The sequence below is a fragment of the Prionailurus viverrinus genome, chromosome B1, assembly GCF_022837055.1.
Source record: "Prionailurus viverrinus isolate Anna chromosome B1, UM_Priviv_1.0, whole genome shotgun sequence".
Classification (NCBI taxonomy): Eukaryota; Metazoa; Chordata; class Mammalia; order Carnivora; family Felidae; genus Prionailurus; species Prionailurus viverrinus.
In genome coordinates, this window is record NC_062564.1 from 81,193,665 (window position 1) to 81,215,102 (window position 21,438).

A 21,438-nucleotide genomic window follows, 5' to 3' on the forward strand; every position below is an offset into this window, starting at 1 on the left:
GAAATATGGCTTTTGCTTCTTCCAAAAGAGGTTAAAAAATAGCTTCACCCTCCAAAGAGTTTCATAGGAGAAACAAAGTCTGCAGTAGATCTTATTTTCAGTTTTCCTTGGAAGCTACTGGAGAATGCTACAGGATTACCTGTAACTTGGGCTAGAAAGATCACTTAATAACATCTGCATTATTTTCTCAAGAGGAAATGGGATTGAAATATAAAAGTTTTCACTTCTGCTATTCTTTTCCCCTAAAGCTTATCCGTGATTCTATTTGGCACACAGAGACTATTATCTTTTTTTTTTTAATGTTTATTTATTTTTGAGAGAGAGAGCGAGACAGAGTGTGAGCAGGGGAGGGGCAGAGAGAGAGGGAGACACAGGAACCGAAGCAGGTTCCAGGCTCTGAGCTGTCAGCATAGAGCCCCACGTGGGGTTCAAACTCACAGACCACAAGATCATGACCTGAGCCGAGGTCAGATGCTCAACCGACTGAGACACCCAGGCGCCCCAACAGAGGCTATTATCTTAATAAAACTTGCCCCACAATTGGGAAGCAAGCTTTGAGCTCATTAAATCATATGACCCGAAAACCTTGAATATTAGCAGGTCAGTAACATTATTTTGCCTACAAAGAAATGAGAGCATGGAAAATTTTTACAAACTTAACCCCAGATCATATAACTAATAGAGACTGGATGCCCAGCCTCCTGATTTCCAGAACTGCATTGGATAATAAGATACGAAAGCACTTGGAAAACCAAAAAGTACTATACTGATTCCAAATATTGTAAATGTGCATTCTCGGTGTGAATTTGAATTATTTTATTAATTGCTTAAGGAAGAAAATCACTTCTGATCACATTGCAAGTTATAAAACAGTTTTAAATACTTAATATCTATAATTGTTCCCAGAGGCATATATTTCCATGCGGCCCAGTCAGAAACTGGCATTCATTCCTTCTACCTTCTATAGTAACAAAAGGTTATATTCTATTTAAAGTGAGTCTTGATGAGCCAGCCTCTCCATTTCACGTGAGGCATCACTGTCTGCACTTTTTCTTGCAAACTAAGAGCCACGGTGCTGTATGACAATAAACTATAAAGTGGAAAGAGAAGTCCAGAGAAGAGACAGAAAATAGAAGTTTGTGTCTGGGTCGTAGCCATAAATATGTATCTGTCCTGTGGTTTGCCACTGGAGTTACAGTTCCATAAGGAAAGGCAGTTTGGGGACCTCTGCATTTGACGGATTCTTAAAGATGCCACTGAAATTATAGACAGAGTAGATTTTGCTACTGCGCTGAAGAAAAGTGAGGGAGCGTCTGTCATTTTGTACCATTTTTTGATCCATAGAAAGAAAGAAATGTAAGTGCTCAAAGTGGTACGCTTCTGTTTCTCAGAGGTTTGTGGATTGTTTTGCTTTGAATTTTTGATTCTGAATTTGGTGTCTGAAAATCGTTGCTAATACATCTAGACTTAGGTAAAAAAGATTTAAGAAGTTCCCAGGTTCTAGGTGGCAAGTATGAAATGAAAAATAGTAAAACTTCTTTGTTGTTTTGTCTTATTTAGCCTGACCCTCAAGTACCATTAATCTTCATGATGTGCCAGGAGCTGTTCACCTGGAGATCAGTGCCCTGCTACCCACATTTCCCCTCCTCCTCGTTTCTTATGCCAGAGACTGTCAAACTTGTTAAATTAACAACCTACAGTTAGAGATACATTTTACAGTGTCATCGAGTACACATTGCTTGTGTGTAAAAAGTTTTACAAAACCCCATTCACTCTTATTTTATATGATGCATTCCATATTCTATCCAAGTGGTAGATAAAACCCATTACATTGACTTGCAGTTCATTAATGGGTCATAACCCAAGGCTGGAAACTATTACCTTATACCTTCTTGGTAAGATTTTATCCCCTTCCTCAAATAGCTACCATATAGGCTTCAGCGTCCACTGTCTTTTTTCAGTTGAACTGTAACCCAAATTTCTGATACCATGTGGAAACCAGAGCTAAATTAAGACTCAGAATAATTCTTGATTTATGGTAATATAAGATCACCTGCATTTAGATTTTTATTAATCCAGCTTATATTACAGAGTCTCTGTACCTTTTTTTGGATTTACTTTTTAATTGTGTCTCTATTCATCATGTTTTCAATAGTAGTGGGAATAAAAATAACAGCTAACAGTACTTGAGTACTTAATAGGCAAACACTGTGCTATGTGCTTGTTACATGAAGTAATTTACTTGAAAATACTTTTGTGTCCAGTGTGGGATCATGTAGGCACTAGTTAGTTCAGAGTTCAGCTCTAGGGACAGCCAGTTGCTCTAATGGAAAATTCTCACCGGAGTGTTCGGCTACTATTTTATCAGAAAGGAAATACTGCAGAGGCAGCTATAACACATGCTTTTGTGATCTGTATCTCTGTCAACCAGAGATTTCGCTAATGAGTATAATGAATTCTGAAATGGGTTTGTATTGATGAAATTACTGACTTGTTACTTTGCATGATAAATGTTATAAATGCACTCTGACTAATAAGTATACTGCCTGAAAACTTTAGAGACACTTCCTACTTGCCTCAAAGGATCTAGCAAACCCAGTAGCTTGAATATGAAATCCTCCGGGCTGTGCTGGAGGCTTATCCCTACATGGTTTTGTGCCCCACTACTATTAGGAGGATGTGTGGTTGCCTGAGGCTGACTGGAAGGGTCATGGAATCCTGTGCTGGAACGTAGCCCTGTGTGCTTTGAGAGGGGCTAGTGAGAGCGCTTGAAAGGTCAGAGCCAGGGCCTTGAGTTGACAGGATAGGTTGTATAAACTGTTTCTATGTGTGACTACGAATATGTGTTGAGTTAAAAACACCTGTATGTGTGGCAGCTTACTTTCATTCAAACCTGCTGGCAAGCTTGTGGGGGCCTAGCTCATCTTCACCCATTCTTAAAATTCTTGGGTGGCTCAGTCGGTTAAGCGTCTGACTTCGGCTCAGGTCATGGTCTCGCAGTTTGTGAGTTCGGGCCCTGCGTCAGGCTCTGTGCTGACAGCTCGGAGCCTGGAGCCTGCTTCGGATTCTGTGTCTCCCCTTCTCTCTGCCCCTCCCATGCTCATGCTCTGTCTCTCTCTGTCTCTCAATAATAAACATCTAAAAAAATTTTTTTTTTTTTAAATTATTTCTGTGGCCACTACACATTATCTGCCAGAAAGAATCTTGAACTTATGCGTGACCAACCTGGTGGAGGTCACCTCCCAATAGTCCTTTACACACACCAGCTCACATCACTCCCGCCATCATCCTGGATAAGGAAAGTGAGGTTCCTAAGTGATCAGCAGCTTGCCCAAGTCACATGACCCAGGGGGCAGAGCCAGAACTTACACGAGGTCTCGCCCTCAGCCGCTGTGCTGTGCTGTAACGACAGTTCTACAGAGAGTATTGTGCTCTAGTACCAGTCCTGTGGGCTACTAGCTATGAACAGTTTAGGCGAGATGATCTCTGGGGCCCTTCTAGTTCTAGCATTCAATAATTCTCTGATTTTGAAAGGTATTCAGTTTTAGAATCTTGAGCCCTTCAGAGGGATACCTTAAGATCAACATTTCAACAAGGGTCGCCCTCTAAATTACAGCAAGTCACTTCCTTTGAAGAAGAAGAAGTAGAAAAAAAGAGATTACTGCACCTCATCTGATTCAGAATTTTTAAGAATAAGACCCTGAAGTCCGATTTTTGAAACACACCAAAAAAGAGTATTTTGCACATGAATGTTTAAGAGGCATCATAATATATGCATCGAGAATCACCTCTCAGTTTCCAGAATGCTGGCTCACCTGCCCAGACCTTTAGGGAAGTGTTTGACATAGTAGAGCATTCAGGCAAATTTTGTGTAAGTGCTTTTTGATGGTAATGGAAACTAGTTTGGGTCAGCTTGGCTTGGTTGGTTTGGGTTGTTTGGGTTTTTTTGTTTGTTTGTGTTTGTTTTTGACTTTAGTGTAGCCATGATGTGCCCCACTTGTAGATACTTTTTATTTCATTATTAGCCAAAAGGAGATACTTAGGACAGATGCTCATGACATACTCCCAAGTACTCTAAGAAAATAAAATTTTACAAACAACTCAGTAGGCTTGGACACTGATTTCTCAAGGCCACTCACTTTCTCGTTCCATGACTCCAGTGTGTGATATTGTGGTTATGTCTAAGCAGGATGAAAACTTGCTCCTGTTTTTCCAATCTGTACCTATATTTTTGCCTGAACTTCAAAGGCCTTTTGAGCTCCCTTTGTATGAATGTGGTCAAAGCACAGCTTTTGGATGTGGAAGTATGCCAGTATTTCACAAGGCATAGCCTGATCAGAGGAAAACCCTTCACTCAGCAGCCACACCCCCAGTGCTCACTCCAGAAGTGAGGCTTGCTTTCTTTAAGCTGAAAGTAAAGTTAAGCATATTGAAAATAATTTCAGCATGCCTGGCATTCGAAGGTTGTCCGTATAGAAGTCCCTTGATGAAAGGAAATAGATATGAATTCCCCCCCCCCCCCAAATCTTACAGTGTAATTCATACCATGGAAAGATTCAAAAAGAAAGTAAGAGGGGAAAGGAGGGGAGGGGAGGGGGGAGGGGAGGGGGGAGGGGAGGAGAGGAGAGGAGAGGAGAGGAGAGGAGAGGAGAGGAGAGGAGGTGGGAGAGGAGAGGAGAACCACAAGCCCTTATCCAGAATCTGTAGACAGATGAAGGCCAGTGGAGTCTTGGCCACACCCTAGGTAGGAAGTTTCAGTTCCTGTGGCAATCCTCAGTAGCTACCATTCTCAAAAGTTGTAGGAATGCTTCTGACATCACCCTGGGTGTTTCAGTGGCAAGCCCCTTCCCTGCCCAGTCCTGTAAACTACTAAATCTGAGCTCCACAATACTATCTCATAGCACTCTTTCTAACCATAATCGAAACCCTAATCACAATCATTTGGGTGGTGCTGACTCTATGCCAGACGACCGTACTAGCTACTTGACAAGCCCTGCCTCACTAAAACCTCCAACTTTGAGGTGGGCTCCCTTTGAGACAGTTGTTTTAACCTCCTTTTCAGCAGATGTGGAAACTGAGGGGAGTAGGGTTAGATCACCCGATCATATAGCTGGCAGAGGGCATGATCAGGATTTAAAACCAGGTCTCTGATGTCAAAGACCAGGTCCTTTCCATCACGCCACCCAGGATTCTAGAAACACCTGAGAATGGTGTGTCAGCCGTCCACCACTCGTTCAGTCTCGGTGGCAGGGCGGGAGCAAGAGGAGCCGTCGTTTACCTGCACCAGCTGCACTGCCCCTGGACTGGGCTTGCAGTGGCACTGAAAACTACGTACCTTACCTTACATGCTTTGAAGGTCGACTTAGTGGCATTAAGTTAGTGGAAACTTTTAATTCCCAGTTTTCTTTATTTCCAAGTAAAAAAACCACCAGTCGTGGAAGTAGCTCTAAAGAGATTAATTGTACCCGTTAATAACCAAATCACGCACCCGCAGTCATATACACGCCACGCTTCTGAGAGGGAAACGCCATGAGAGGTGAGGGGAACACGCTGTGGCGTTCTGGAGCTTGTCCTTTGTGAGGAGGCCTTCGCCCCGTCCAGGAGAGCTGACAGCGGCCCCTGGCCCAGTGCTTCCTGCTATCTCTACACTCGCTGTCAGTTGCCGAGGGGTTTGGTCTTTACTATTATTATTATTATTATTCATATTTAGAAAGTTTGCCTGTAGCAGTACTAAAATGTGCATCACAGGACAGCAGCTGTTTACCGTGTTTGAAGTGAAGACGCTCACCCAGGAGATCTCATTCACTTGAAGTTCATATCTCTCAATCTCCACTTGCAAACAGAGACCTGTGAATAACATTTGTCATTTCAGAGTTGCATCTCTCCAATTATTTATTGGGTTGTGTCTCTTCCAGAAGTTCCCTTAATTGAGCCAGACACTATAAACCGGTTTGTGTGTATTTAATGACAGCCAGCTCCATGCTCCTTTACAGTGAGGAATAAATGAGCCTGCAGCTGCAAAACGAGGGGGACACCCACAGCCTCCTTGTCCCCATCTACAGCCCCATCCAGACAACTCCAGCCAGAAGTTAGAGTTAGCTGCCCACTTTTTAAAGCCATGGGGTACCAGGTGGGTTTTTGACAAGCTACCTTGGGGGCAAGAGGAGACGTAAAATTGGACACAGCTCAGAAGAGGCCGAGGCCTCAGAAAGCCAGCTCATTTGGAATGTCATCTCTCCTGAAGCTGAGCATGGCAACAATACTGTAGCAGCGACATTTCTCAGAGCTGCCCCTGCTGCACGTTCCCACCATGTACTGGTTCTCTGTGTGCTACGACTGGTCTGCTCTGGTGCAAGCACTGTAGTACTGCTAGAGCAGACGTTCTAAATATTAATAAAAAACAAATCCCTCGAGGGGAAGGAAAAAAGAAAAAAAAAAAAAAAAGAGGTTAGAGTGGAAGAGAGCCAAAGCATAAGAGACTCTTAAAAACTGAGAACAAAGTGAGGGTTGATGGGGGGTGGGAGGGAGGGGAGGGTGGGTGATGGGTATTGAGGAGGGCACCTTTTGGGATGAGCACTGGGTGTTGTATGGAAGCCAATTTGACAATAAATTTCATATATTGAAAAAAAAAACAAACCAAACCCCTCGACACTGGCAGTGAGTGCAAAAACAGGAAGCAATGGTGCCGATGAAAAGGTGCTTTTGAAACACAATTTTCTTGATTCGTTCATTCACTCACCAAGTGTTTTTTAGTGCCTACTATATGTTGGGTCCTGTTCCAGGTCCTATGGGCTGCAGCAGTGAACAAAGTACAAACAAGTTCTTGCCCTTATCTAGCTTCCTTTCTAGTGGGATTAAACAGACACTTAAGCATAGAACATATCCGATGATGGTTAAGTGTTATACAGAAAAATAAAACCAGGAAAGAAAATAAGGAGTGCCAGGGTGGAGATGGCAAGGTTTTAGGCTGAAAGAGGGTGTTGGATTGAAGACCTAAAGGAAACAGGGAGCAAGTCACATGGGTATTTAGGGGAAGGAGATTCCAAGTGGAGGGAGCAGTGAGGGTGTGGGGCCTGGGGCAACACTGTGTGCCTGGCAAGTTGGAGGATGAGGAGGGGGCCAGTATTCAAGAAACAGAATGAGTGAGGGAGAGAGCTATAGGAGACATGGTACAAGGGGCAGGAGAAGGGCGAGTGATTTTGTGTAAGACCTTGTTGGCCATTGTAAGGACCTACATTTTACTCAGGATGAGAGTGGAAGTCATTGGAAGGTTTTGAGTACACTAGTAGATCTTGAGTAGACAAGATCCAGCTTCCACTTTGAAAGGATCCCTATGGCTGCTGTGTTAATAAAAGCCTGGGGTTGGATGGATGGAAGGGTACAACAGTGAGAAACAGGAAGGCCAATTAAGAAGCTTTAATCCAGACAGGAGTTTAAGGTCAAAGGCAATTCAAAGGTGGGAGTGGTATTGGATTTTGGACATATTCTGAACACAGAGCCTATCGGGCTTCCTATAAACTAGATATGCTTATAAGAGAAAGGAGAATTAAAGATATTCTAAGGTGTTTGGCCTGAGGGGCTGGAAGGATGGAGTTGCCATTTACTGGATTCGGGAAGATGGCAAAGGAACAGATTTTGGTGGCTGAAGAGGGATGTGGGGGCAAGTCAAGGGTTCCATTTTGAACATGTTAAGTTTGAGATCTCTTAACATCCAATGGAGAGTTGGCCTTGTAAGTGTGGGGCTTTCATCACATAGAGGTTATTTTAAGCTCTCAGACTGGATGAGGTCACTAAGGACTATGGAGATAGAGGAGAAAGGAGCTTGGAGGACTGAGCCCTGAGCCACTCCAGAGGTTAGAGAGGATATGAAATTATTTTAATAAAATGATCTGAAATTCTAAATCAGCCAAACATATTGACATCCAAACTTGCAGGCCTGTTTTCTTCTGCCTTACAAGGCTGAGGGGAACATTAAATCAGAAAGTAGATATGAAGACACTTTGAAACATTAAAGGGAGAAGGCCCCGCTGCTTATCTGCTAATGCTAGGCACTGTATTAGGCACATAAGTTGCCTTTATCTCATGTAAGCTTCACAGTAGCCCTGCACAGTAGGTATTATTGAGCACACTGTCCAAGGTAGAAAGTTCTGCTTCAGTGAGGTCAGATAATTTACCCCAATCCACATAGTGACTAAAGAGCAGAGCCTACAGCTTACGGGCCCATCTGTGCCTCCAGCATCCTCCAGAGTCCTCTTGCTCCCCCCTTCTACCAGACCTGGCTTCTCAGCCCAGCTCACATTAGAATCATCTGGGAGCTGTCCAATAACCATGATGCCCTGACCTCTCCCCACAGCGATTACCTCTGAATCTCTCAGGATGAACCCAGCATCATAGTTCCTGAAAGCCACCCAGGTGATTCTAATGTGTAGCAGGGGCTGAGAACTACTGCATCAGACTACTTTCTGTGTCTATGTGCATTTATGCACTACTGTGTTTCAAAAAGACTGCAATTTAGGGGGCGCCTGGGTGGCTCAGTCAGTTAAGCATCCGACTTCAGCTCAGGTCACGATCTCGTGGTTTCTGAGTTCAGGCCCTGCGCTGACAGCTCAGAGCCTGGAGCCTGCTTTGGATTCTGTGTCTCCCTCTCAGCCCCTTCCCGGCTCATGCTCTGTCTCAAAAATAAATAAACACTGAAAAAAAATTTTTTTAAAGACTGCAATTTAAGATTATCCCTACTGATTTGTTGATAAAAGTGGCCATTTGTCTGTACTGACTTGTGAAAACCACAATTCTCTTAGATGTGTGAAGTACTCAGAGGTTAAGGAGAACTGAGGGGATTAGACAAACATCATTATTTCCAGAAATGGCTCCAAGGGCTTTCTTAATTTCTTCCTCTGCCTAAAAGCCTTCTAAATGAGGCCTTAACTCTCCAATTTTTATATATTCAGAATAAAGAGCAGGAGGAGGTTAGTAGGACATCATCTAGCTAAGTTAAACCACAGAAACCTGAGTGAACATTTTTAAAACAGTTGGATTTAAAGATAAATAATGCTAATTTCTAATCCCCAAATCAAAACTGCCTTGTTTTGTGTCAGTTCTTTAATTCTTTTGTGTCAGAAGACATCTCTTCTGATGTTGATGTTCATCATAAACATTGTATCATCAAGAAGAAAATTACTGCCAGAGGGTGATTAACAGCCACGTTGACAAAAGAAAGAATGTATCTTAAAAAAATAATGTGCATTTGGGTCACAGCTGATCACATATACCACTTAACTAAGACTTGAAAGCCTTCCAGAAGTTCCACCGTCCACTGTTAAGAGCATTATCAGTGCAAAATTTTAGGGAGCACTAAGTTTAGAGGGTGGGGGCTGTGTCAGAATCCACGAAAGCACGTGTCACATCCATCCGCTTCTCTGATGTGCCTCGGACAGAAAAGATTGGAGTGTTTTTCTTCATTTATATAAAAACACATCTAAAAACTTCTGTAAAATTAAGCAAGGCTTTCCAGAGCCAGAGTTCGGTGAGTTCTGTTCTGAACCAGGGGCCACTTCTGTATTGGTGATCATGTTAAATATATTCTGATGACCTTGTGTTATTTTTGTCATACGAAAGCCTCAATCTATTTTTGATGTTTTCATGTCCTGTGAGCATGAATATTAGCCAGATTTTCTCGTAAGAAGACAAAAGACTCTTCCTTCACAGCCTAGAAAAGGAAAAAAAAGTCATGTCCATCTACTTCCTGCCCACCTTGTCTCCATAAATATGGTGACCCCATCCTGGAAGACACAGCCGGCGTTTGAATGAAGCCTCCGTGGCTCAGTTCTTTAATTCATTCTTGAATTCCCTGCTTGCTAATTACTCCTACAACGCTGTCAGACAGGTGAAGGTGTACCTAATCTTCCGAGGCAGAAACCTTCAATTGGTAGAGTTAAATGTTTCATTGTCAGCATCTGGTGAGTCGGCTCAGGCCATTCATTAAACGTCTTTTCCAATCAGAACGTACCTGTTTCAGAACAGAAATAACACCAGCTGCTCATTTTGGTCTTTTCTTGCATCTTTATTTACATAAAACTTTCAGCAAAGCGATGGGATTACAGCCCAGGTAACTGAAGACTAAAACACAATCTATTATTTTCCTAAAGGGCCAAAAATGATCATAAGCCACCTTTTATTTGAAGCAAGTAAAAGGCCGGTCACATAGGCACCTTTGTTGAAAGGCGTACCTCTCTTTTCCTTTCAGACTTCTCTTGTGTAAATATTATTTTTCTTAGGTTTCACCCTCTGTTTTCGATGTTAATATTATCAAGCATCTCTTTTCTCTGGGGTTCCTAAGTACCCCAACAAATCAGCATTTCAGGCATTGCAAGCACAGAGTATGGTTGAAGACCACAGACGCTGGAGCCAGTCTGTCTGCATTCACATCCCAGCTACATCCAGTCACCAGCTGTGCGTGGCCTTGGGGAAATTTGTACTGATGGCGACCTCAGTTTCCTCATCTGGAAAGTAGAGACAAGAATGGTAGCTTTACTCACACTGTAAACATGAGGAGTGAATGAACTGATGTTTGCACACTCTCAGAATGGTACCTGACACATAGCAAGCCCTGTGTAATTGTCTTCTGTACCCTGTAGTGCCCTTTCCAACACACAAATGAAGATCAAAAATGTCCATGAACTCAATGGGGCACCTGGGTGGCTCAGTCAGTTAAACATCCGATTCTTGATTTCAGTTCAGGTCATGATCTCACTGTTCGTGAGTTCGAGCCGCACTGACAGTGTGGAGCCTGCTTGGGATGCTCTTTCTCCCTCTCTCTCTACCTCTCCCCTGCTGGTATGCACGTTCTCTCTCTCTCAAAATAAATAAATAAATAAATATACTTAAAAAAAAATCCATGAACTCCAGATATGACTTCTGAAGTTCTGAATGAGGTGGGATTGTTGAAAGACTGAAACATGGATACTGCTCTCTCTTTTCTAAAGCTTTTAATTACTGGAAAGGTGGTTCCTTTTTCTTAATAATGGCCTCAGATGTGTAGTTTGTAACCTTATATTTGTTAATTGTCCTGCTCTTGCAGACCTAATTCTCCCTTTTGGATAAAAAAAATATATATTCTTGAATTACGGTTTTGAAAGATGAAGGATAAATGTCTAAAGTTTCACATCAGAAAAAACATCTGACATTTAAAGTCTTCCTAAGTGTGGAGGGGAGGGTGGCCGGAGAGCAGTGTGAGCCCCTGAGAGGAAAACAGAGGGGGCGTTTGAGGCCAGTTTGTGACGCACGTTTGCTGACGTCTCCTGTGTGGATTGTAAGGTGTCCCTTCCCCTCTCGTACGCCAGCTACAGAGATAACCCTATGACATATTTTGGGCTTCGGAGGTTAGAAATTAAAATTCCATTTGTAGATATCTGTTAAACTGGTACAGGATTGCCGTGTTTTTCTGCCAGAGGCCTAGCCAAGGGGGTTCGTCAGAGATCCCGGAGCTGCTGCTGTTGCCTTTGTATTGAGCACTTTGGAAATGTTCGACTTCTATGTGGGTTCCGTGAACCCACTGGGACACTGGGGAAAGTGCGAGAGAGCTCCTATCTGCATATGTTATTTAGTTGTACCTCATTTTGGATGCCTCTTTGTAAAAAAGGACAAAAATGTCTTCTTCTGTGTGTCATAAAGCAGCAGTAGGCTTTCTGATGCTGTGGTGGGGTAACGCCAAAGATAATAGGGCAGGAGATTGCAGTTAAGGATGGAATGACACAAAAAGACCGGGGAGGAAAGTGAAATGTAAATCATTGGCAAGGGTGAGGCAGTGTAATCTGCATATTAAAGTACCTTGGAGAATTTGCACAAAAGACCAGTTATTTAGATGGGAGTGAGGAGAAGATCTGTGACATCCTGTCCGCAATCCTGAGGGAATCTGCAGGAAGTTGACTTGCCAGCCTTCAGAACATTCCAGATGGGTTTGGAAGGCTGGGGGGAGGGGATTGGGGGAGGAGTTCTAGAATAGCCAGGATTGTAAGCAGAATAGAATTCTGGGGGCTGTGCAGACTAAATAGCAGCTGCTCCAAAAGGCCACACCTTAGGGTAGCTCTTGACGGATCTAGCAGGCCTCTAACAAGCCAAGCCATAACCATTCAACCTAGAAGCAGATGGCCTTTCGTGTTACCCCCTCCAAACAAGAGACAGAAATCAGAATAACACAAATGTTCACTGAATCCATTTGCCTAACAACTGTTTCCCTAGACAGCCGTGCTGCATTTTCTCCCTGCCGTGTGTCATGATTTTGTTACTGCGTGGAATTTGCTCTTTGCCTTGATTTGGCCTGGTATCCTCTATCTTCTCTCCCTATTAAATGAGTAACAGCATACACTCCTTGAAGGCAGTGGAAGGGGGCGATTGCCCATTTATTCACTGCACCTAGAAGATTGTCTGACACATAATGGACTTTGTACATTGTTTCACTTACTGTCTATTAAAAAAGACAAAAGCCCCAAACCTCCAGAGTAGGTACACTTTACAGATGTGAAAACTGAGGCTAAATAACTTGCCCAACCAAGGTCACACAGATGGTAAGTGGTGCACGTGCTGACCCAGGGCTCTTTGACTTCTGTGTCGGGCTTCTTAACTCCTACACTGACCTGCCTCACGTAGGTTACTGGATATAATAAATTATAAATGGCTGCATGAAGATGACAGCTATATTACTGAAAATTAGCTCGCTTTAGGTAAATCTCACCTGAAAGCCTTTTCTAACCAAATTCTAAAACTTGTTGCACTTTATCATGGTATCATTTTGTGCTCTAGAAATGACATGTAATTGCTCCCTTGTTTAGTAATTGAGATAAATTAGTGCCAGTGAGTTTAACATTTGTGAGTACTTGTCTCTAAAGAGAAAGACTCTGTGTGTGTGTGTGTGTGTGTGTGTGCGCGCGCACGCGCGCGTGTGCGTGTGTGAGAAGGGAACACAGAGATTGGCATTTAGTGATGTGGGAGAAGAGTGTCTTAAACAGCAGCTGCCTTCCTGGGTTATATTATGACTGGGGAGACCATCTATCCCAATGACTTTTAAAGGCAAACATGGGCTTTTCTGAGAGATTCACTGAGGAAGAGATAGAATTCAGTAACAATGTGTAGGACATTTAGATAGTAAACTTATGGATGTTTCTAACTAAGAACAGACTAAACAAAAGTGGGAAATCACCATGACGACGGAAGAGAGAAGCAACTGGATTCCAGATTTGCCAGGAGCTCTCTCCAAACCTCAGTGAAAAGTCTGAGAAAGCATTTAAATGGAAAACAAGTCATGTGAATTCAGGCGAATGAACCCCTAAAAGACAGGAAGTGATCCAGGTGATTGGAATACACGCTATCTTTGCTAAGTGGGAATGTGAGTGTCATATTAGACTTCGAGGGACGCAGAGGCTGTTTTCCAACATATTTCCTCTCCTACTCCACAATTTAGTACTCATTTCAAATTTCGTGTTCCTCAGTCAGTCCAGTTCCTTTCCTTCCTGCAATAGCAAGTGTATTTTGTCCTAGGAAATACAGTCCTCTCCCCAAGGAGTGTGTGAATGCACTCTCTTTGCAATCTAGCGAAGCAGCTAGTATTTATGTGTTCCATATCCTGTCTTCTTAAATAGGAAACATTACTTTAGTATCTATTCTTAAGTAATCAATCATTTATTAAGTACCAGTCCTGTGCTTAAATACTGCAGGAGTTTAAAAGAAGAATGCTATACTTTGCCTATGGTCAGGGGAAAACAAAACCTACACCAAAGAAAATAATGGCAACATAAGCAAATGCTAGTTTATCTGATGCAGGAGGAAGGGCATCTTCTTGCCTCAAAAGAGGAAGAAATCAGTAGGGAGGCCACCTTCACGGTAGAGGAAATATAAAGCTGAGCCTGAATGAACCCATAGGATTTAGGTGCGTAGAGAGAAAGGGCAAGATCCAGCAGAGGCTGGGCTTTCACAAAGACAAGAAAGTGCTAGACCTGAGCTGAGAACTGCAATTGACAACTGAAAGTTTGGTTTAATGGAGTTGGCATAGCTCAGTGATTACAAGTAAATAGACTGAGGTCCAATTCCGCCTCTACTGAAATGCATGATGCATGATGTCAGGCAAGCCACTTAACTGCTCTCAACCTCAGTTCCCTCATGCCTAAATGGGAAAACTGCCCCCACTCCATAGGGCTGTTGCAAGGATTAAATGAGATAATGCAGGCAAAGCACTTCGCACTCGGTAAGCACTTACAAAATGGTGCTGGTAGTAACTGTTTTTCACTGAAGTTGAATAGGTAGAGAATGTGATGAATGGGCACTGGACAGTCATTGTAATTCTTGAGCAGGGCATTGGCTTTAATTAATGTGGGTTGTAGGAAGATTAATCTGGCTGTGGTTTGGAGGATTGATGAAGGGAAGACTCTGAAGATGGGTTATGTCAGGAGGCTATAAGAGTAATCTCAGCTTGCCTTTATGAGGTACGGAATTAGGAAGGTGGCAGTGAAAACCGAGGGGGAAGGGGAGTGGCAGGCGGAGGAAAGAATCTACAGATTTCGGTGGCTTGATCTAGGGGTAAGAAGACAAATGGGGTTGGTCGAAGATAATTCCCAAACTTTGAGTTGTAGAAACTGGGGAAGCCAGTGACAGAACGGGTTACACTCACCATGCTGACACTTGTCCCTCTGGTGGAGGAAAGCTGAGGTATCAGGGCAAGAGCTACAGGAAGGTGAGCCCCAGGAAGGCAGAGGCCTTGGCGGTGCTACTGACCTTATATGGTCAGCACCTAGAACAGTGACTCACAAAGGGCAGAGGCCCAAAAAGTATATTTTAATGAAAGAATGGATGGATGGGTGGATGGACGGATGGTGAGAACATTGTGCACCTACAGGTAAGTAAACTGAACTAGGATATGAAGTAGATAGTTTTTATGTCGCGAACAATAGAGCAGCCTTCTGCCTTCAGTGTGGGCTAAATCAAAGTCCGTGTTTAATCTGGAAAGATAAATGTTTCCCAAGGAACAATTAAAAACTGCCCATCCAGTAGAACATAGAAACTGTTGAAGCTTGAACACTAATACAAAGGGAATTTTCTAATTCAGAGAACATAAAATAAACATTTTTAAAATAGGAAGGAAAAAAAAAAAACTTGTTCTTGTACGTATTGTTTTATCCTTTCCATCCTGGGTATAGGATAAAAGAAACCCCTTACTCGCTTGTTAGAAGAAGAAAGCTCTCACTTGAAGTTCCTACTTGGCAGATGTCAGTTGAAAGCCCTGCTTATGGAATGTGCCGCAGTGTCAAACTCTGTTGGATAATTTTAGACGAATGTGTCATGTGTGACATGGAAATATGGCATGCTGTACATTACTGATTTCCCAAGTGTTTGGAGCAGGTAGTAATGTGCTGGGAAAGTGCTCTTTATCTATCCACACAGTGTACTTGTAGAGCAATGGGGAAATGCTTTTGGTGGAAATTACTTTAGTCAGAAAAAGAATCCATTTACAATATGCGCCTTCTAACATCTTTCAGACAATGCATTGTATTAAAGAGGCATTTTTTGATTAATGTTTTATAAACATTTTTCAGCATGACAGCTTAAAGCCCCCGTAAAATTGTAAATGCAGGCATAGTGTTCACTTCCATAAAGTCAAATGCCATCTCATAAAGTCTAGTTGGATCCTGTCAACCATGGTGACACAGAATCAGTACCTGGGAGCATTAAAATTAATTTGCTTCATTTATATTACTGCAGTGATAGCAAGATGAAAAGAGTCCTATATTTAAATTTTACTTTAAAAAGAAAACTCTTTCTAGTAAGTTTGTTGCTTTTTTTTTTTTTTAATTATTGCCATTTTTTCCCCCTACTTAAAGAAGATAATGAAAACGGAGTGATAGTCTGCACGGTAAATTTATGGTGGGATCTGGAAAAATAGAAATCCATTCACTCGACACACTCCTTTTGAGCACCCACTATGTGCTCAGAGATGAAGAGGAAACAGCTGCTGACCCTCAGCTGCTACCTTAGTGAGGGCAGCTCCTAAGGACCGGCAGTGGTAGTACTCGCGGTGAGCACGAGGCTGGAATGTGCTGCGGGTCAGGCAAGCACAGAGTGGAGAGGACCTGAAGGCCAGTGGGCGACTGTGAAGACGGCATCCCAGAGGAGGCGACTTAAGAACTGAGGGCCACTGGAGGAGAGGGCTCGAGAAGTGGGTGAAGGGCATTCCAGGCAAAGGAGCTCTAGTGCAAAGGCTGGGGGACAGCGCTGGGGCCTGGGCCCGTGGCAGGGAGGGCGAGGAGGGCAGCGTGGAGCTCTTTCCGGCTGGAGCACAGAGTGAGGAGTGGGGGAGTGTGAGACACACAGGGACGGGCAGGGGCCAGGTCAGGAGGATCCTTGTGCACCACACCTAGGAGTCTCCCCTGTGTGACAAACTCCCGAGGGATTTGATGTAACCCGATTTTGTGCTCACTCTGGCCACAGAGCGGAAAATAGCTTCGACAGAACAGACCTCAAGTCAGAGAGACCTTTGTGTGGTTGTGGGACATAGTGTGGGAATGCAGTGAAGAGCCGATTGCCCTGAAGGAAGTTTATGGGGAGGAGGTGTAAGCGGTCACAGGGGTGCCTGGGAAGCCACTCAGTGCGGGTTATGTCACATTCCATTCCCGGCATTCCTTGTTCTTTCACAGAGCAGTTAATAAGTTCCATGAGTGCTAACTGAACGAATGAATGATGGAGTGAGTTATTAAACAAGTGAGTAAAGAGGGTGGAAGGTGGTGCGTGACATAGGTTTCTGGAACTAGAGCCACTGCTGGTGTTCTGATTTGGCTTGAAGATTGCGTTCTGCCAAGTTCATGAACAACTGATGGAAATCGTGGCTCTTACAGGTTCCTTACGTCTCTGTTGAATTTTGCGTTGTCATCCTAATAGTGCTGGCAACGTGACACAGATGCCCTGGAACTGACGTACTGACCTCACTGCTTCCAAGTGATGGCCACCATAGCGTGAGACACTCCAACATGGAAAAGTGAACCCTCGCTCTGCTTCTCCCAATTTCTTTCTACACTGACCTTCAAGGAAATGAAAATGCAGAGTGAAGGGTCTACTAGAGTTGGGCGGGAGGCTGAAAGAACAGTAGGGAAAAAGAGAGATGGAAAGATGGAGATAAATAAGAGATTGGGAAAAAACTCGAATAATTGAAAAGGAAAGTAGAAATCAAATGATTGAAAAGTAAGGTGGATTTTAAGACTGAAGGAAAGGGGCATCTGGGTGGCTCAGTCATTTGAGCCTCTGACTTTGGTCCGGTCATGGTCTCCTGGTTCGTGAGTTCGAGCCCACATCCAGCTCACTGTTGTCAGCTCAGAGAGCCCTCTTTGGATCCTCTGTATCCCTCTCTCTCTTTGCCCCTCCCCCATTCGCTTGCTCTCTCTCTCTCTCTCTCTCTCTCTCTCAGAAATAAACATTAAAAAAAAAAGAGAGAGACTGAAAGAAAATGAAGATTTCGGAAATGAATAACATATGACCTGAATTACTGGGGTCCCCCTCCCCTCACCAAGAGACGGAGCTGCACATCCGCCATACGAGAGTAAGCGAGGACATGTGAAAGGGACTTGGGTCCTGATCTCTGGAAGCTAAGTTTTTTTCCTCTATTACATCATGTTCAATCATATTTTTAACATTAGTCACTTCGAGTGATAGTGATAGGAAATGTGATTAATGATTAACAAGGGAGTATTCCAGGCACATAAAGTGAGAAGAAATCCCTGTTTAACCCGACACATGTCCGTGGCAGCTGCTAGTCATCACGGGGGAAAGGGGACCATGAGGACAAAAAAGGAGTAATAACCACAGGTAGCAGCGGGAACTGGGTGAACAAAGGGAAGAAATGGGGGTTGTCAGAGCCTAGAAGCTTAGAGGAGGAAACGGGGGCTGAGGCCTCTTAGGAGGGGCACAAGGACCTATCTGCTGGAGCCAACCACTGCCGCTCCCTGAAGGCGCTGTGGCCATCAGGAACCCCAACCTCCTCCTCCTCCAGCCTTCCTCTAGTGCCCCGGTTGGCAGAACCATCCACGGAGTCGGCTGCCAAGGACGGGTGATGTTTGCAGAGTCCCAGCCCCGTCCTGGAGCAGTGTATAGAAGGGTGTGTTTGAAGATTAGATCTAGGAGCTGAAGAACCGGCCCAGAAGAGAACTTCACACAAATGGTGTGAAGGTAGAAGGTCACTTGTACACTGGAAGCTTCCTGCGAGTAAAGGCTTGGCTCCATCTTTCCGTCCGTGTGCCCTTGACACTACTGGGGTTGTCCTAGCCGTCACCTAGCTCCTCGAGCATGTGAAATCACAGGAACATCCGGTATGGGTGGCAGGGGAGTTTGATGACGTCTTCTGCTTCTGGAAGTGCTTCTGGGAAGCATCCAAGGGGAATGAGTTCCAAAAGAACTTCTGGACTAGAAAGCGTTTACACACCAAAAAGTTCCATTTCTGCCTAACGAAGCTGCTGTCCCCATGGGCATCTTGAACTGAAGACCTCGGAGGCCTTGACCCTTACCTAGCCCAGAGAACTGGAACACGAGATTGCCTGGGTTGCAGTTCAGACCCCCCCACCTGGAAAAGCTTCCTGACCACGAGGTGCCTCTTTCCTCATCAGAAAAATAGTGCAAACAGTAGTTTTCATCAGCCTCCGAGGGTTATTGGGAGGCTTAATTCCATTAATATGGGAGAGCACTTTGGCAGCACGTGACATGTAGTAAGCACTCATTACATAACAACAATTCTCATCGTCATTACTGCCACATCTCTGTACCTAATTCCTCACACTAAGGTGAACCTCTGATGTGGCTTGCCCTGAGATGCCTCCTATCTCAGGCAAGGCCTGAGGAGATGCCTCTTTGCAGCGATTATTTGTTTATTTATTGCAGCAGCAGCCCCGTGACTGTATCTCTGGCTTCCCTTCAGAGCCTACTTAAGCTTGCCGGAGAAAGACACAGAGCCTGAGTCTTTGCCAAAAAAGGGTAACTCAGGTGATTTAGCCCAGCAGCCATGGTCCTCGAACTTTGGGTCAGAATCTTTGCTCTGATCATTTATGGGGACAAATGTCTCTGTATTTCTATTCGTTCCCTTCAGCCCTACTTTGACTCCACCTGCACCCACCGGCTACTTAACATCATCCCTTGGGGCCAAATAATCTCTCCTGGAAACAGGAGGAGAATGTTCCGGTCTTTTATCGTCGCAAGAACTTGACAGGACTGTAATATCAGATGCTGCTTTTCAACTGTCAGTTGATTAAGTATATTTTTTAAAAATTTTTTTAATGTTTATTTATTTTTGAGAGAGAGACAGAGTGCGAACATGGGAGGGGCAGAGAGAGAGGGAGACACAGAATCCAAAGCAGGCTCTAGGCTCCGAGCCATCAGTACAGAGCGCGATGCAGGGCTCAAACTCACAAACCGCAAGATCATGACCTGAGCTGAAGTCAGATGCCCAACCGACTGAGCCACCCAGGTGCCCCTGATGAAGTATATTATTTTTAAAAAGAAAGCTCTTTTGTTTTTTTTCTATTAGTGAGAAGACAGAAACTACAAAAATCTAAGCATGTCCTTTCAGAGCTGTGAGAGAGAGATCGTTGGGGATGAGTTAAGTGTCTTCAGTTTACGGCAATGATTTGTGAGGCTATGAAAAAGAAAGCGGCTATGAAATACATTTTTGCATAAAGGTTTGAAATTTATTAGAAGGTAAAAATAATTGAAAAAGCAGAGCTTTCCTCAGTGGGTTATAATAAAAAGTTATTTATGTGCCATCATTGTGCATGTTTAGGACCTTGAGTCCTTTCCAGAGGCTGTTCTCAAAGAAACAAGAAGGAAGCTAAGCTATTAAAGCCATTCCATTGAAAAAGCAGACATACATACACAGGAATTCTGACAACTGGGCCACATTGAAACAATTGGTAATAATAGTCAAATTGCCGGTGTCTGATTTCTGTTATAAAAGCCTAATAGGTACACACATAGGCAGCTGTTTACAAAATCTGCAGACTTTGCCCTTGGTATTATAGAGTGGTAGATTCACAAAGCTGTATTCATTTACCTGAGCTCCATTAAGACTTTCACTGTGGGGCTTAAACGTTCAGCACTCATCGTAGAATTCACTTGCCGTACACAGTAGCTCGTAAAGAGCTTTGGGATCCTTGGCCAAAAGAGAAGGGGCAAAGACTTTATTAACATTCACTTGGCAAAAGTATCCTCCTACTTATAACGATGTATATCATATGTTATCTTACCATATCCTTTCGATTCTCAAGAGTGAACTTTTGGGACTTTGAAATGGTGTCAAGCAGGCCTCCCTCCTAAACACCAGCAGTCTATTTCACTACTAAGCACGGAAGGATCCATTTTGGACCTCTTCCTTACTATTATTTTTCAGCCTTCTGAGAAGCAACTCTTCTCCCCTCTCCTCTGTAGACAGGCTGCTGATTTGCAGTGGGAATTATTGGTGTCGTTGAACACTGATCACCTTTTCAGCTTTAATCTGTTCTGGGAAGAGCTATGTAGTGAAAGGAAGATGGAAAGATTTGATTATGTGTTTGAGACATTCCCTATGAATACATTCCGGGGGAAAGATGATAATGACCCAGTTCAAAATTCCGGTTTTATTGGAGTCTTTAGTTTGATGACAGACTGAATTTGCCTCTAGATTTTCTGTCTTTTTTGTCCACCAGGAATTCCAATGCTGAAGATAGTGTTCGCAGGCCATGAGCACCTCTCTCTAATATCCGTGCCCTTGCTCATATACCACCCAGTTCAGATCCTTCTGGGAAGTGTGTTAGTGCCAACGATAAAGTCTTGGATGGTGTCAAGGCAGAAGGTAAGACTCTGGCAAGATCTCATTTAAATCCAAATTAGATTGAAATGCTATTTCTGAATCTTAGCTGTTCATATTCTTTAAGTTTTGCTAGCATAGTCTCATTCTCAAGTACTTATTTTCTTAACTAATCACAGTAATAATAATGATGCATTGATCCATTTTACTTGAAAAAGAAGACTGAGGGTTAATTGAAGGGCAAATTGCAATGGGTAAAGGTGAATATACTCAAAATATCTGTACCCCTCCTCTCAGGTGTTCACCATCTTTCCCCCACCCTGTCTTTTTCATACGTGTCCTGATTTCACATGCCTTTCTAAATATGATAGCCCCTGGGGCACCTGGGTGCTCAGTCAGTTAAGTGTCCATTCTTGATTTTGGTTCAGGTCATGATCTCATGATTCATGAGTTCGAGCCCCGCATCGGGCTCCATGCTGACAGCATGAACCTGCTTGGGATTCTTTCTCTCCCGCTCTCTCTGCCCCTTCCCTGCTCGTGTTCTCCCTCTCTCTCTCTCAAAATAGATGAATAAAACTTTTAAAAAATTAAATAAATAAATGTGACAGCACCTGGGTTTATCTAAAATGTCTATT

At 43.5% G+C, this 21,438-nt stretch overlaps 1 protein-coding gene across 2 annotated transcripts in view; it reads left to right on the forward strand.

Moving 5' to 3' along the window:
* The window catches only part of SLC10A7 (solute carrier family 10 member 7), a 254,880-nt gene that overhangs the window by 229,222 nt on the left and 4,220 nt on the right, over positions 1 to 21,438 (forward strand). For both annotated transcript variants that reach the window (XM_047855992.1, XM_047855993.1), the window contains one exon: positions 20,703 to 20,848. In XM_047855992.1, the coding sequence (XP_047711948.1) occupies positions 20,703 to 20,848 (146 nt within the window). The remainder of the gene's footprint in view (positions 1 to 20,702; positions 20,849 to 21,438) is intronic.